Source organism: Myotis lucifugus, unplaced genomic scaffold (assembly GCF_000147115.1).
Source record: "Myotis lucifugus unplaced genomic scaffold, Myoluc2.0 scaffold_54, whole genome shotgun sequence".
In the NCBI taxonomy this organism is placed as follows: Eukaryota; Metazoa; Chordata; class Mammalia; order Chiroptera; family Vespertilionidae; genus Myotis; species Myotis lucifugus.
Genome location: NW_005871102.1, coordinates 1,375,004 through 1,388,255, shown reverse-complemented (window position 1 = coordinate 1,388,255; position 13,252 = coordinate 1,375,004). Strand labels below are relative to the sequence as shown.

General features: G+C 35.7%; 1 protein-coding gene across 3 annotated transcripts in view; it reads right to left on the bottom strand.

Moving 5' to 3' along the window:
- RABGAP1L (RAB GTPase activating protein 1 like) overlaps positions 1–13,252 on the bottom strand; it is a 417,083-nt gene that overhangs the window by 348,470 nt on the left and 55,361 nt on the right. For all 3 annotated transcript variants that reach the window (XM_006088927.3, XM_023753953.1, XM_006088928.2), the window contains 2 exons: positions 12,129–12,286; positions 9,969–10,079 (listed from right to left, as the gene is read on the bottom strand). In XM_006088927.3, the coding sequence (XP_006088989.1) occupies positions 9,969–10,079; positions 12,129–12,286 (269 nt within the window). The remainder of the gene's footprint in view (positions 1–9,968; positions 10,080–12,128; positions 12,287–13,252) is intronic.

Genomic DNA, 13,252 nt, shown 5'->3' with positions numbered 1-13,252 from the left:
CATATTATTGTATCACTGAACAAAATATAATCTACTAATACAGAGATAATTATATTCTAATAGTCATAATTGCAATATTACTACTATACACTATTTGATCTCTCTCCTATGAACTACTATAATAAATATTATCTGTACAAATTAAATGTTAATTAATTTTGCAATTCATTGTACTATTTCTCTGACTATTGCTTAAATTCTTGATAAACAAAAATAAAAGTTAATTATTTTCAGATATAAAATTTGATCCCCCAACAAAGAAATTAGGTCAATAAAGACAGAAGATTTGTCTCACATTCCCTGGATAGCAGTCCCCCCTTATCCGCTGGGGATTCATTCCATACATGAAACCACAGATAGTACCGAACCACATATATACTATGTTTAAGCTGTACATACAGACCCTTTCACTTAAAGCAGTGGTTCTCAACCTTCAGGCCCTTTAAATACAGTTCCTCATGTTGTGACCCAACCATAAAATTATTTTCATTGCTACTTCATAACTGTAATGTTGCTACTGTTATGAAGCGTAATGTAAATATTTGATATGCAGGATGGTCTTAGGCGACCCCTGTGAAAGGGTCGTTCGACCGCCAAAGGGGTCGCGACCCACAGGTTGAGAACCGCTGCAGCACCTTACAGCTCTTGGGCATATCCGAATTGTCAACATCACTACTCTTCCACTTTGGGGCCATTATTAAGTAAAATAGCAATGACTTAAATACAAGTACAGCGATAGCTTAACAGTAGATCTGAAAACTAAGTGACTAACAGGCAGGGAGAGTATATGGCCTGATTTTGTCACCTTACTCAAAACAGCATATAGCCCTAGCCGGTTTGGCTCAGTGGATAGAGCCTCGGCCTGTGGACCAAAGGTTCCCGGGTTCGATTCCGGTCAAAGGCACGTACCTTGGTTGCAGGCTCCTCCCCAGCTTGGCCCTGGTTGGGGGCTCGCGCAGGAGGCGACCAATCACTGTGTTTCTCTCACATCAATATTTCTCTCTGTCTTTCCCTCTCTCTTCCACTCTCTCTAAAAATCAATTTTTAAAAATCCCTCAAATGAGGATTAACAAAAAGAAAAAAAAAACATGTAATTTAAAACTTATATATTGTTTTTTTCTAGAATTTTCCATTTAATATTTTCAGGCCATAGTTGACCACGGGTAACTGAAACCGCAGAAAGTGAAACTGAGGATAAGAAGAAACTACTACACATTTTGCTTCAGCTTTCATCAATCATAGTTTAAAAGAACAATTCCCTATATTATAAGGTTTTTAAGTTATAAAAGTATTATATACTCAATGTAAAAAGTTAATGAATACCAAAATATATAGGAAAAAAATTAATTCTCCCTTCTCTCCCTATCTTAGGCCCGTTAGAAACTAATGCCAAAGTTTAACTGCATCCTCCATACTTTTCTTTTGCTGTTTTTGAAAATTTAAACTCTTATTTTGTTCATCTAGCACTTATAGGTAAATCCTATATTTTTATAATGGTACAATTTTATATTTCTTTAATATAATTCCTATGTTAAGATCTACTGCAAAAGGAGCCTTGGAAGTTTAGGTATTCCTTAAATGGCAATGCTTATTACCTTCTTTTGATGATGCTTGATGCACTGTTCTTTTTCTGGGTTATAAAAAAAATCCTGCCACCAACTGGCAGTGTAACCTTAGAGAAAGCACCCCACCCCCTTGGGCCTCCGCTTCCTCTTTCAGAAAGGGGGATAATAGATACACTCTGAGGGTTCTTCCAGCACTAAATTTGCACAATTTTTTTTCTATCAAGCTGTATTAGTCATTTCCAAAATTATACTTCATTAAAGCACATCAGGTTTCCTGTGGGACAAGCAAGGTCTATTAGGAATAAGGTGTCAGTAATTAGATAGATATTATTATCACCACTAACACCTAAGGCAAATAGTAAGTGTTTCACTGGGGAGTTCAAAGCATTCAACCTTCACTTATTAACTCTATAAATAATGTAGAAAGCAAATTGCTAGCACACCTATTTTCTGAAGGAGTTCACAGGCTAGTAGGGGAGGAAAATAAGTAAACAGACAATTACAACCTGAGATGGTGAATTCTCTGATAGCTGTAAATGCAGAATGTTAACAAGCAGAGCAGAGACACAACCAGCATTATTTATAATATAGTAAGTAGCTGACTTGCCCAAAATTTGAAATCAAACCTTCTGAGAATGAGATGATATTATCATATTAATTATGCCAGCTACTGTTTATTGAATGCCTTAACTTTAAGTCAGATATTACTATATCGTTACATTTATATTTCAAAACAACCTTCTAATAACCTAATAATAAAACTGGTTTTCAATAAGTAGAAGTGATTTGCCCACACCACACACAAATTATAACACTGGGATTCAAAGCTCTTGTCTATGACTCCAAAACCGCCTGGTTTTTCACACATTATATTCTGACTGCCTCCCTAGACTATTGGTAGAACAGATTATACATTCCCTGGGTGATCCTGGGCAAGTCACACACTTCAAAGTTTCACCAACATTTCTGAAATACCAATATTACCTGTATACATGTTCATGAAGTTAATGTAAAGTTGAAATGAAAAAAACTAATAGTGGACTAACACTGCAAACTACAGAGCAGTGCCAATTATAAATTATTATTACAATTAGCAAAGAGAAAGTTCAGTCTTCCATAATACCTAGTGAGCTTTTACTCAAAACAGTTTTAAGCAGCTTTAACACCAAGTTAGTACCCATACCAACACCAAAAGCTCAGTGTATCTAGCATTGCTTTAGACCTAACAGTGGGCAAATAAGTGAGAAAGATAAAGATGATATGTTAATGCACTGCAATAGGAGACTAATTATTTCAACTTTAGCTTTTTGTCCCTCAAATCATTAGGATTCTATATACCTCCATAAAAATTATGGATAAAAAATAAGAGAGGAAAGACAAAGAAAAGGAGGCAGGCTAAACTTTATTATTAAAAATGAAAAAAAATGACAGTATGACAGAAGGGGCAAACAACCACAAACAAGAAAAGCTATAACTTAATCATATTTTTAGAACATATAAAAACTCCAAACAATTTCATAAAAATTGGAATCCCAGTATGTTTCAACCTAAAGAATTTAAAGCAAAATATAGAAAAGCCTCCTACATAAAATTATTGACTTGTTTTTGCCTTACTGAAGGAATCAAGGAGAGAAAGATATACAGGCATTCCTCACTATGCACAGTAGTGTGGAACGACAATAACCTTGCAAGCTGGAACTCTGCAAAAGTTACCTTATAATCCACGGGGGAAATATGATTGTTCTGTGATCTTTAAATACTGGTAATGACAAATTCTAGAGTATGACCACGGAAGTAGGTGATTGAGGCAGGAAAAAGGACAATATCTTAGGACAAGCAGAAATCAAGAAACTAAGAAGCTAGATTACTAGAAAAATGATCTACATAGATGCTAAAACTGCCAAAATTAAAATAAGCCTAATAATTAGAGTGACCGTGAGCCAGGAGCTAAATCTTCAAAGAATGATGGGAACCCCTAAGGATTTGTAGATAACTGCAGCGAGACAGGTGAGCAGACGATAAAACCTGAGAGCCTAAACTCTAAAGCTGGAAGTTTTTAAGGAAGAAGGAGGAACAACAGTGGAAGAAGCAAAGGCATACAAGAAAGATGCTTTTACACCTCTAGTCCAGAGGTACAGGCAGTGGGAAAGAGCCATCATTTGAAAGGCAAAAGCCAGGTCCTACAAAGTGAAAGTGACATTCAGAAACAAGGTGGAGGTGGAGGAAAAAAGGAATTGTGCTGATGATGGACTATGAGTTCTAGAGTGTAGAATGGAGTGGTTTAGAAAGTTGGGCCCAGGTGAAAGATGGGGGGGATATACAGAGTCATTTGGGGATTAGAATCTGAGTATTGATGAAAAACCCAGGAGTCTTATAAGGCCTAAGAGGAACAGGCAAAGTAGAAATAGATTATTTCAGTGAGGCTGAAGGTTGAGGGGAAGAAGAAGGACCTTGGCAAGAGCATGCAGAGCTCTGGAGTACCCTGCTTCACTACAGTTTGGATAGCTAAGGTGCACAAGTCAAGGGAGGGGCAGTATTACCAGAGTAATGTGGGGCTCTCAGCACCCTCTTACTGATATTGATGGGGGAGGATAGGAAGGGAAACAGAATACATGAGTGTGGAGGAGGTTTTACTTAAAGGAGGTTTTTCTTTACATCAAGAAAAGATTACTTCTGAATGTCCAAAGACACTCCCATTTGATGAGTTTGCAAAGTTATAAAAATATCCTCAGGTGGGGATTAACAATAACAAAAAAAGAATTATTAAATGTAATAGAAAGTGAATTCTAAAGAATACCCTAAGGCTAAGGGAGAGCCCCAAGGAACAGCAAACTCAGAGGGTCCTCTCCCTAAAGCAGTGGTTCTCAACCTGTGGGTCGAGACCCCTTTGGGGATCAAACGACCCTTTCACCGGGGTCGCCTAAGACCATCGGAAAACACATATATAATTACATATTGTTTTTGTGATTAATCACTATGTTTTAATTATGTTCAATTTGTAACAATGAAAATACATCCTGCATATCAGATATTTACATTACGATTCATAACAGTAGCAAAATTACAGTTATGAAGTAGCAACGAAAGTAATTTTATGGTTGGGGGTCACCACAACATGAGGAACTGTATTAAAGGGTCGCGGCATTAGGAAGGTTGAGAACCACTACCCTAAAGCTTTATTCAGACCTCACTAGAGAGGTTATGATGGCAACCTAGTGGAAGACAAAGAAGTTTATTGGATTGCTCAGGCAAAGCTGGGCCACAAGCAAGCAAAACAATCCTTGAGGTGCAGGCAGCCAAGGTGGGCAGGCAACAATGGAAATGAGGATTCCTGGAGCCAGCTTACTGGCAGAGTGGTGCAAGCCCCAAGCCCACAATGTTAGTGTCTGGAGGCCACAAGAAGGTCTCGCTGAGTCAGGACCAGGACTGAGGGCTAATAGAGGGTGAGCGTGCACTGGATGCCCAGCTGGAGCACAGCACCGTTGGATGTTCCAGAATCTTGCAGCAAGAAATAAGCACACCAGAACCAGGAAAAGTCCCTTTCTCCTGCAGTGTCCCTCCAGCACCCTCTACTGGCACAATTTAATATTGTGCTTGCTTGCAAAGAAGAAATAGGTAAAGCTTCAACTAATGGAGACAAAAAGGGTAGATTTGGAACCAAGAGACAGTAAACTGATTATCAGCATAGAATATAATTAAAATACCCCATCTCTTCTAATTATTTAACAGCCAGGTTTGAAATCACAATTTCCTAAACCAATAAATAAGAAATTATTTTCTTAATGTAAATTAAGAATGTAAATTGGCTCACCATTATGAAAAATATGGAGGTTCCTCAAAAAAACTTCTTTTAATTTAAAAATAGATCTACCATATGATCCAGAAATACCATTTCTGGATATATACCCAAAGAAAATGAAAACAGGATATCAAAGAGATATGAGATATATGCACTCCCATGTTTATTGCAGCATTATACACAATAACCAAGATATAAAAACAACCAACGTACCCATCAATGGATGAATAAAGATCACACACACACACACGAATATTATTCAGCCATGATAAATAAGAAAATCTTGCCATTTGCTACAACATAAATGGACCTTGAAGATACTATGCTGTGAGAGTGGGGAATAGAAGAGATGTTGTTTAAGGGCACAAACTTGCAACTAGTAGTAAATAAGTAACAGAGGTCTAACGCACAGTATAGTGAACGTAGAAAGCAGTACTGTGGTATAATCAAACTTGCTCAGAGACCAAATTTTAATTATTCCAATCACAAAAAAATAATTATATGACATTACAGAGGTGCTAACTATCACAATGGTAATCATATTATAATACATAAATATATCAAATCAATATGTTGTATACCTTGAATTTACAGTATTATATGTCAATATAACATTATATATATAAAAAGGCTAAGTGACCAACCGTACCTCTGTCTGACCATCCAACCAACCAGCCAGCCGGTACATATGACAAGCACTGGCAATTTAAAAATAAACGTTGACTCGCGCATGCGCGATACATGTAAAGTTCTCACTGGTGCCAATCGCATGCGTGTGTTTTGATTTGTCATTGTCAATTTGGTTGTTTTTGTTGACATTCAACATGAACCACATCATGATTTATTCATCGATCATCTGACTGACCTACCAGTCGGTACATATGACACGCACTGACAATTTAAAAATAAACCTGGACTTGCACATGCGCAATACATATAAAGCTCTCGCTAGTGCCAATATACTACTATATTATAAATACTATTTTGACATGTAATTTTTTGCAGTAACGTAATTACCACACGAATCTTCTAATTAATTTCCTTTCAATGTGCACGAATCTGTGCACCGGGCCACTAGTATAACATAATAAAAAATTACTTCTATATTTGAACAACCTGGAACTCTCCTCAGCTAAGGCCCAGAAGCCCCTTTGTCCATAACTGTCTTGATTAGTCACCTTAAGTTAAATAAAGCTAAGTAAAGGTCTCTTGCCACTAGAAAAGCAATCAATTAATTAATAAATTATTATTATATTATAGAAGTATACTATGATTTAGAAAAGAATTTAAAAAGAGTTCCAATAGCCCAACCAATGTGGCTCAGTGATTGGGCATAGACCTATGAACCAGGAGGTCACATTTCAACTCCCGATCAGGGCACATACTTGGGTTTCAAGCTCAACCTCCAGTAGCGGGGCGGGGGGGGGAAGGTTCCTGCAGGAGGCAGCCAATCAATGCTTCTCTCTCAGTATTTTTTTTTATATTTATTTTTTTTATTGATTTTTTACAGAGAGGAAGGGAGAGAGATAGAGAGTTAGAAACATCGATGAGAGAGAAACATCAATCAGCCGCCTCCTGCACATCTCCTATTTGGGACGTGCCCGCAACCCAGGTACATGCCCTCGACCGGAATCGAACCTGGGACCTTTCAGTCCGCAGGCCGATGCTCTATCCACTGAGCCAAACCGGTTTCGGCTTCTCTCTCAGTATTGATAGTTCTATCTCTCCCTCTCTGAAATCAAAAAAATATATTTTTTTAAAAGAGCTCCAATAGAAATCTATAGATTGTACCAATGTCAATTTCCTAATTCTCCTATTGTACTAGAGTTATATAAGATGTTCCCATTTAGAGAAGCTGGGGGAAGTATGCATGGAGCCTCTCTATACTATTTTGTAATTTCCTGTGAATCCATAATTATTTCAAATTTAAAAGTTTATTTAAATATGAGCTCCAACATCTGTAATAGATGAACTTATACGAACACAGTATTTCTTAGTATCTGACTCTAAAAAGGTAGTAGTACTACATACATACGTCTATAGTGCTATCTCCATCTACTGGGTGCCAGCAGAAGCCAGCAATTAAAGACATTGAAAATTCTGTCCTAATCACAAGTTCCAGCCCAAAGGCTGAAAAACAGAAGCTTCCAATTATTAACTCTCAAAGCATCTAAAATAACTATCAGAGAACAATGAAATCGTTTTTGTATAACTAAACTTTGCTTTCCTAAGGAAAAAGAGAGTTATCTTCCTAATAAATTTTTCTCATTCTCAGGATGTCCATTAAGAAAAGTTATTAGGATACCTGAGACTCTTGATTTGATTAAAAGATTTCATAGATACACTAACTTACATAAGGGGATAAAAGATGCAAATAAAACTAACATCTAGGCAACTTGAAGTCAGTGACTTGAGCTTCTTTCTAAATCAAACGGGAACAACTTGCCTAGGGTAAAGACAAAAGTATATGCTAGGCAAATTCAGCAAAAGACCCTCAGAATGGACTAACATCCAATTAAATCAGCACAAAAATAACAAACAGCTCAAACACTACCACCTGTCTACTTTAGTGATGTCAAACTATGCTAGAAAATTGTTTGGACTGTAAGAAGAAAATAGCCCCTGATGATTTTTTTTTCAGTACCTGTTGGCTTGGAAATCTTTTCCTTAAGAAAATAATTCAAAAAAAGGTAACTGCCAGCAACAACGTTTACAATCCAGAGGTGTTAAGAATTCTCTTGACAAGACTGCCACCTACTGAATTACCTTAAATTCCAGCATTTAACATTTTGAGATTTAAAAATATTAAATACCACATATAACCAATAAAAGGGTGTGCCCTGACCGGTTTGGCTCAGTGGATAGAGCATCAGCCTGCGGACTGAAGGGTCCCGGGTTCGATTCCAGTCAAGGGCATGTACCTTGGTTGCAGGCACATCCCCAGTGGGGAGTGTGCAGGAGGCAACTGGTCGATGTTTCTCTCTCATCGATGTTTCTAACTCTCTATCCCTCTCCCTTCCTCTCTGTAAAAAATCAATAAAATATATATTTTTTTAAAAAGACAAGGGTGTATTTTTTGAATAATAATAATAATAATAATAATAATTCCAAGCAGTTACCAAAAAAAATTCACATCACAGGAAATTTTGCCTGTTAAATTATTATTAAAGGAAGACCATTAGCCTGAAGCAATCTCAGTCAATTTTATTTTTTTAATTTATCTTTATTTACTTAACCAGTTCATTCTATTGTATATTTATCTTTATTGTTGAAAGTATTACAGATGTTCCCTTTTTTCTCCATTTACCCCTTCCACTCTGCATCTATCCTCCAACACCAGGCCTATCACACTAGAGTCTATGTTTGCAGAGCTCATCTGACAGATGTGTGAAAAAGGAAACAAAGAAACTTAACATGGATTTAGTAATTATTGTAGTATATATGAACTCACAGTTGTTAGATACTATCATCAATATTACTTATATTAAAATAAGAGCAATACAGTAAGTGGTTATAAAGGTAATAATTTTTGACCACCCTAATATTATGCAAGTGGGTACTTGGGGCTTAGATAAAATTTCTAATGATGCAGCAATATGTTATGATTACAAAAGTGCTTTACCTCAACTTAGGCAGAGTTCACATAATGTGCTCTAAAATATGCCTTAAAATTACTCCAAAAGCAGCTGAAGTGATAATGAAGACACTGATGTTGAAGATTATTGAAGAGATTCTAATTACAGTTGTCTTATGAATGTGAGCATGGACAAAAAGCAACATTTCTAAGTTATTATTTTGTGTAATATATTTTAAATGTATATGCAAATGTTTAAATTAACCAAAAAAAAATATTATGTTTGGGCACTCAATGATTTCACCTTTATTCATCAAGGTTTCTACATTCAAGGAGTTCAAACTGGGAGCTTCTCATTGGAAAAAGGAAGGCCTGTACCTTATATATAAGTACACTATATGCCTCTAAAGTAGAGGCATATTAGACCTCTTAATCATAAAACTCCAAGATTTTTAAGTAATTACTAAAAGTTAAATTACAGTGGGGCCTTGACTTATGAGTTCAATTCATTCCGAGACCGAGCTCATTAAGGAGCTCGTTAACTCAAATTACTCTGTCAACTCAATGCAAAAATCGGCGGAGAGACAGCTGGTATCTCAAAAAACTCGTTAGTCGGGACACTCGTAAGTCAAGGCCCCACTGTACTCAACATCTAATACTTCTTGGCCTGTGTTATTACAGACTTGACAAATGCAAAGTTGCCTTCTGAGGTATCTGTCTCATATATATAAATAAGGAATAGCAAGAAAGATTGATTTGACCAAACAGGGTTGAAGAAGTTACTGAAAAAATAGTCATTTCATGTTTATTGCTCCCATTAATGAGATTTCAATGAACCAGTTATATCTAACTTATTTAAGCGCAGAGAGTATTATGATTCTCATCCTCATCTTATTTTTTAAATGAAGAAACTGAAGTATGGTGAAAAGCCACAGTGACTAATACAGCTGAGATTCAATAGTATGTCTCTTGAAACACAATAACAATGTCAATACAAGTTTGGGGTAGCATTTAGGAGCAAGCTGCTTACCTTTCAATAGCTAATTCTTTGTTAGAAAGTTGCTGCACTGTAATCACAACCTTCTTCTCTATTCCTTGCTTCAATTTGAAATAAAATTTATCTCTGTCCTTAGGCACAGGACTGAAATATGCAAAAAGAAAAGGAATTATCAATACAATAAGTAATAAAATAACATAAGATAATCTATTGCAACATTAGAATGAGACAAGGTATTTAAGCAACACCACCCTTATTCTTAAAATGTACTAAACTCTCATCCTGCCACACAGTAACAAACTATCTATAATAATAAAAGTGTCATGCTAATTAGACCAGACATCTTCCGGACAACTTCCGGAAGCCAGGGCCACAAGGGAAGCCTGTATCCCGGGTGCCAGAGGGATGCCGGTGCCAGCAGCCGGGGGAAGGAAGGCCTGCTCTTGCATGAATTTCGTGCATTGGGCCTCTAGTAATTTTATAATCAACAAAACCTAACAGAGGTTAAAAACAAGATTTTGTAAATGACATCATTTCAAATTTTATTTTTTAAATTTAACAGATTTAGGAATATGATTTAATAACTTGTTTTTAAAGACAGTCCCATGTCTGATTTAGCTGGAAGTGCAGTTCTGAGTTCTTTTAACATAGTGAAACCCAAGGCAAAAAAAAAATTAGAAGATGAGCTTACTTTTAAACATCTAGAACAGTGGTTCTCAACCTTCCTAATGCCACAACCCTTTAATACAGTTCCTCATGTTGTGGTGACCCCCAACCATAAAATTATTTTCGTTGCTACTTCATAACTGTAATTTTGCTACTGTTATGAATCATAATGTAAATATCTGATATGCAGGATGTATTTTCATTGTTACAAATTGAACATAATTAAAGCATAGTGATTAATCACAAAAACAATATGTAATTATATATGTGTTTTCCGATGGTCTTAGGCAACCCCTGTGAAAGGGTCGTTCGACCCCCAAAGGGGTCGCAACCCACAGGTTGAGAATCACTGATTTAGAATGTGAGATGACTGTGATATATCCAGGAAAATATACATAAAAAATGGACAAAGTGATATAGATTGCGGCATTCTAGCCTAGGCAAGACTGAATATTCGCAAGAGTTATTAAAACAATAAATGTCTAAAATATAGGTTGTCTTATCTGAAAAAGAAAGAAACCTTGAGCAACTTATTTGACCTAGGATCAATTTCTGTATCTATAATAAACAGATAAAATACCTACCTAACAATTATTAAAATTGAAAGCACAGTTAAGGCACTTACTAGTAAGTGATCATTAGAATATGACTGGCCCTACCCGGTTTGGCTCACATAGAGCTTGGAATAAAAATCCTTCACCCTGAGTGTAAAGACAAATGGGGGTGAGGAATGAATGAAAAAAAAAACATGGAGCCCTCGCTGTTTTGGCTCAGTGGATAGAGTGTCGGCCTGCAGATCAAGAGTCTCGGGTTCGATTCAGTCAAGGGCATGTACGTCAGTTACAGGCTCCTCCCCAGCCTGGGCTGGTCAGGGCACATGCAGGAGGCAACCATTCGATGTGTTTCTCTCACATCAATATTTGTCTTTCCCTTTCTCTTCCACTCTCTCTAAAATCAATACAAAAATATCCTCAGGTGAGGATTAAAAACAAAAGAATACAACTGTGTCCTATTATCCACCTATTTTTGAAATGGAAAAAACATTCTAAATATACCATAGAATGAACTGGTTAAGTAAATGATGGTCAAACCACACAATATACTATTGGTAACCATTAAAAATAATTTTGATTAAGTACATTTTAATAAAAAATTCTTATAAAGTTAAAAGAAAAATTTATATGCATAGGAATATATTTAAAAATACCTCCTAGAAATAAACAAAGGAAATAACTAAAATATTAAAAGTGATTGTCTTAGCTGACAATACTACAGCTGTTTTTTATTCTACCTTTATTATTTTACTAAGTTTTCTATAATAAATATCAAGACTTTTAAATATTAAGAAAATCACTTACATAAAATATTTTAAAATCAGGAGAAAAGTGAAACATATTCATTCACCAAATATTTCTTTAGCATTTTAAAGCTTTAAATGAACATTGTATAGTTTCTGGCCTCATTATATTAGCCAATATCATATTTCAGGCACAATATCATTTTTTTTTTCATTCCAAATAACCTCACCTAAAGTTTCCTTTTCCATCATCTTCTTTTACCTCCAAGGAGACACTGAAGGTAAACACGTCACTGTCGGGTGTAGGAATAACTGAGTCTTTAACATCAGACACTTGTCTGGAAGAACGTTTGAATGCTGTACAGAAACTATATAAAATTCTGCTTACCTAAAAGAATAAAAATGGGAGTGCATTTTTATACCCTTCTCTCCTAATTCTTGAATCTATAATTTACCATAACATTTTTCTTCAGCAGATATAGTATAGGCATATATACAGTTTATAATATATGTTGTATAGTCTGTAATATTATTTATATATATATTATTTATATATATATATATATATATATATATATATATGGCTACTTTTTTCGATCTGGCATTTAAACACAGTAATAAAGATATTTAAGTTCACAAAAGATCTCTATTTATTTATAGATGAGTCTAGACCTCAGAATATAGTATATTGCAACAAATGAATCGAAAGGTAATTACTAGAATGATGCCGGCATCTAAACCTTCCCAATCAACACACACAAACAAGGTTTTAGCCCAAGTCGTCAATTTCTCTTTTCACTTCCCTCAGCTTCAGAGGACTAGACATTTAGGCACAGGATGAAGCAAATACTGGTTTTTGCGATAAACAAACACAATAATATGGTTGTTTCCAGTGTTGTTACGCAATGTGGTTGTGATATAAAGCTATTGCAGGATTCCAGAATGCATGCTGAAATGGTCATATCTATTTTACTAGTAGTAAGCCACCCTCATACACTTCCCCTAAAGTGGAGAAATATCACACACTATTCCAGAAGTTATTCTTTTCCTCAGTTCCAAAAGAAGCATCATACCATCTCACATCTGTGTAAGCCTAAAGCACAAAAGACCTTCCAAATCTCTTGGGCCACTCATGGGTTGAACAAAGAAAACACGATGAAGTAAGAAGGGTTTAACAAAGGTCATATTTTCAAAACCTCACATTGGGAGGAACAAGTAAAGAGACTTCTCTGGATGTTAATAAATCCTTCACTTTAAATAGAGTGGGTTCAAATTACTCACTGAATTATATTTGTCTAGGACTGTAATATTTTGTAATTTGCTTGAAACAAGAACACTTTCATCAACAGTAGAA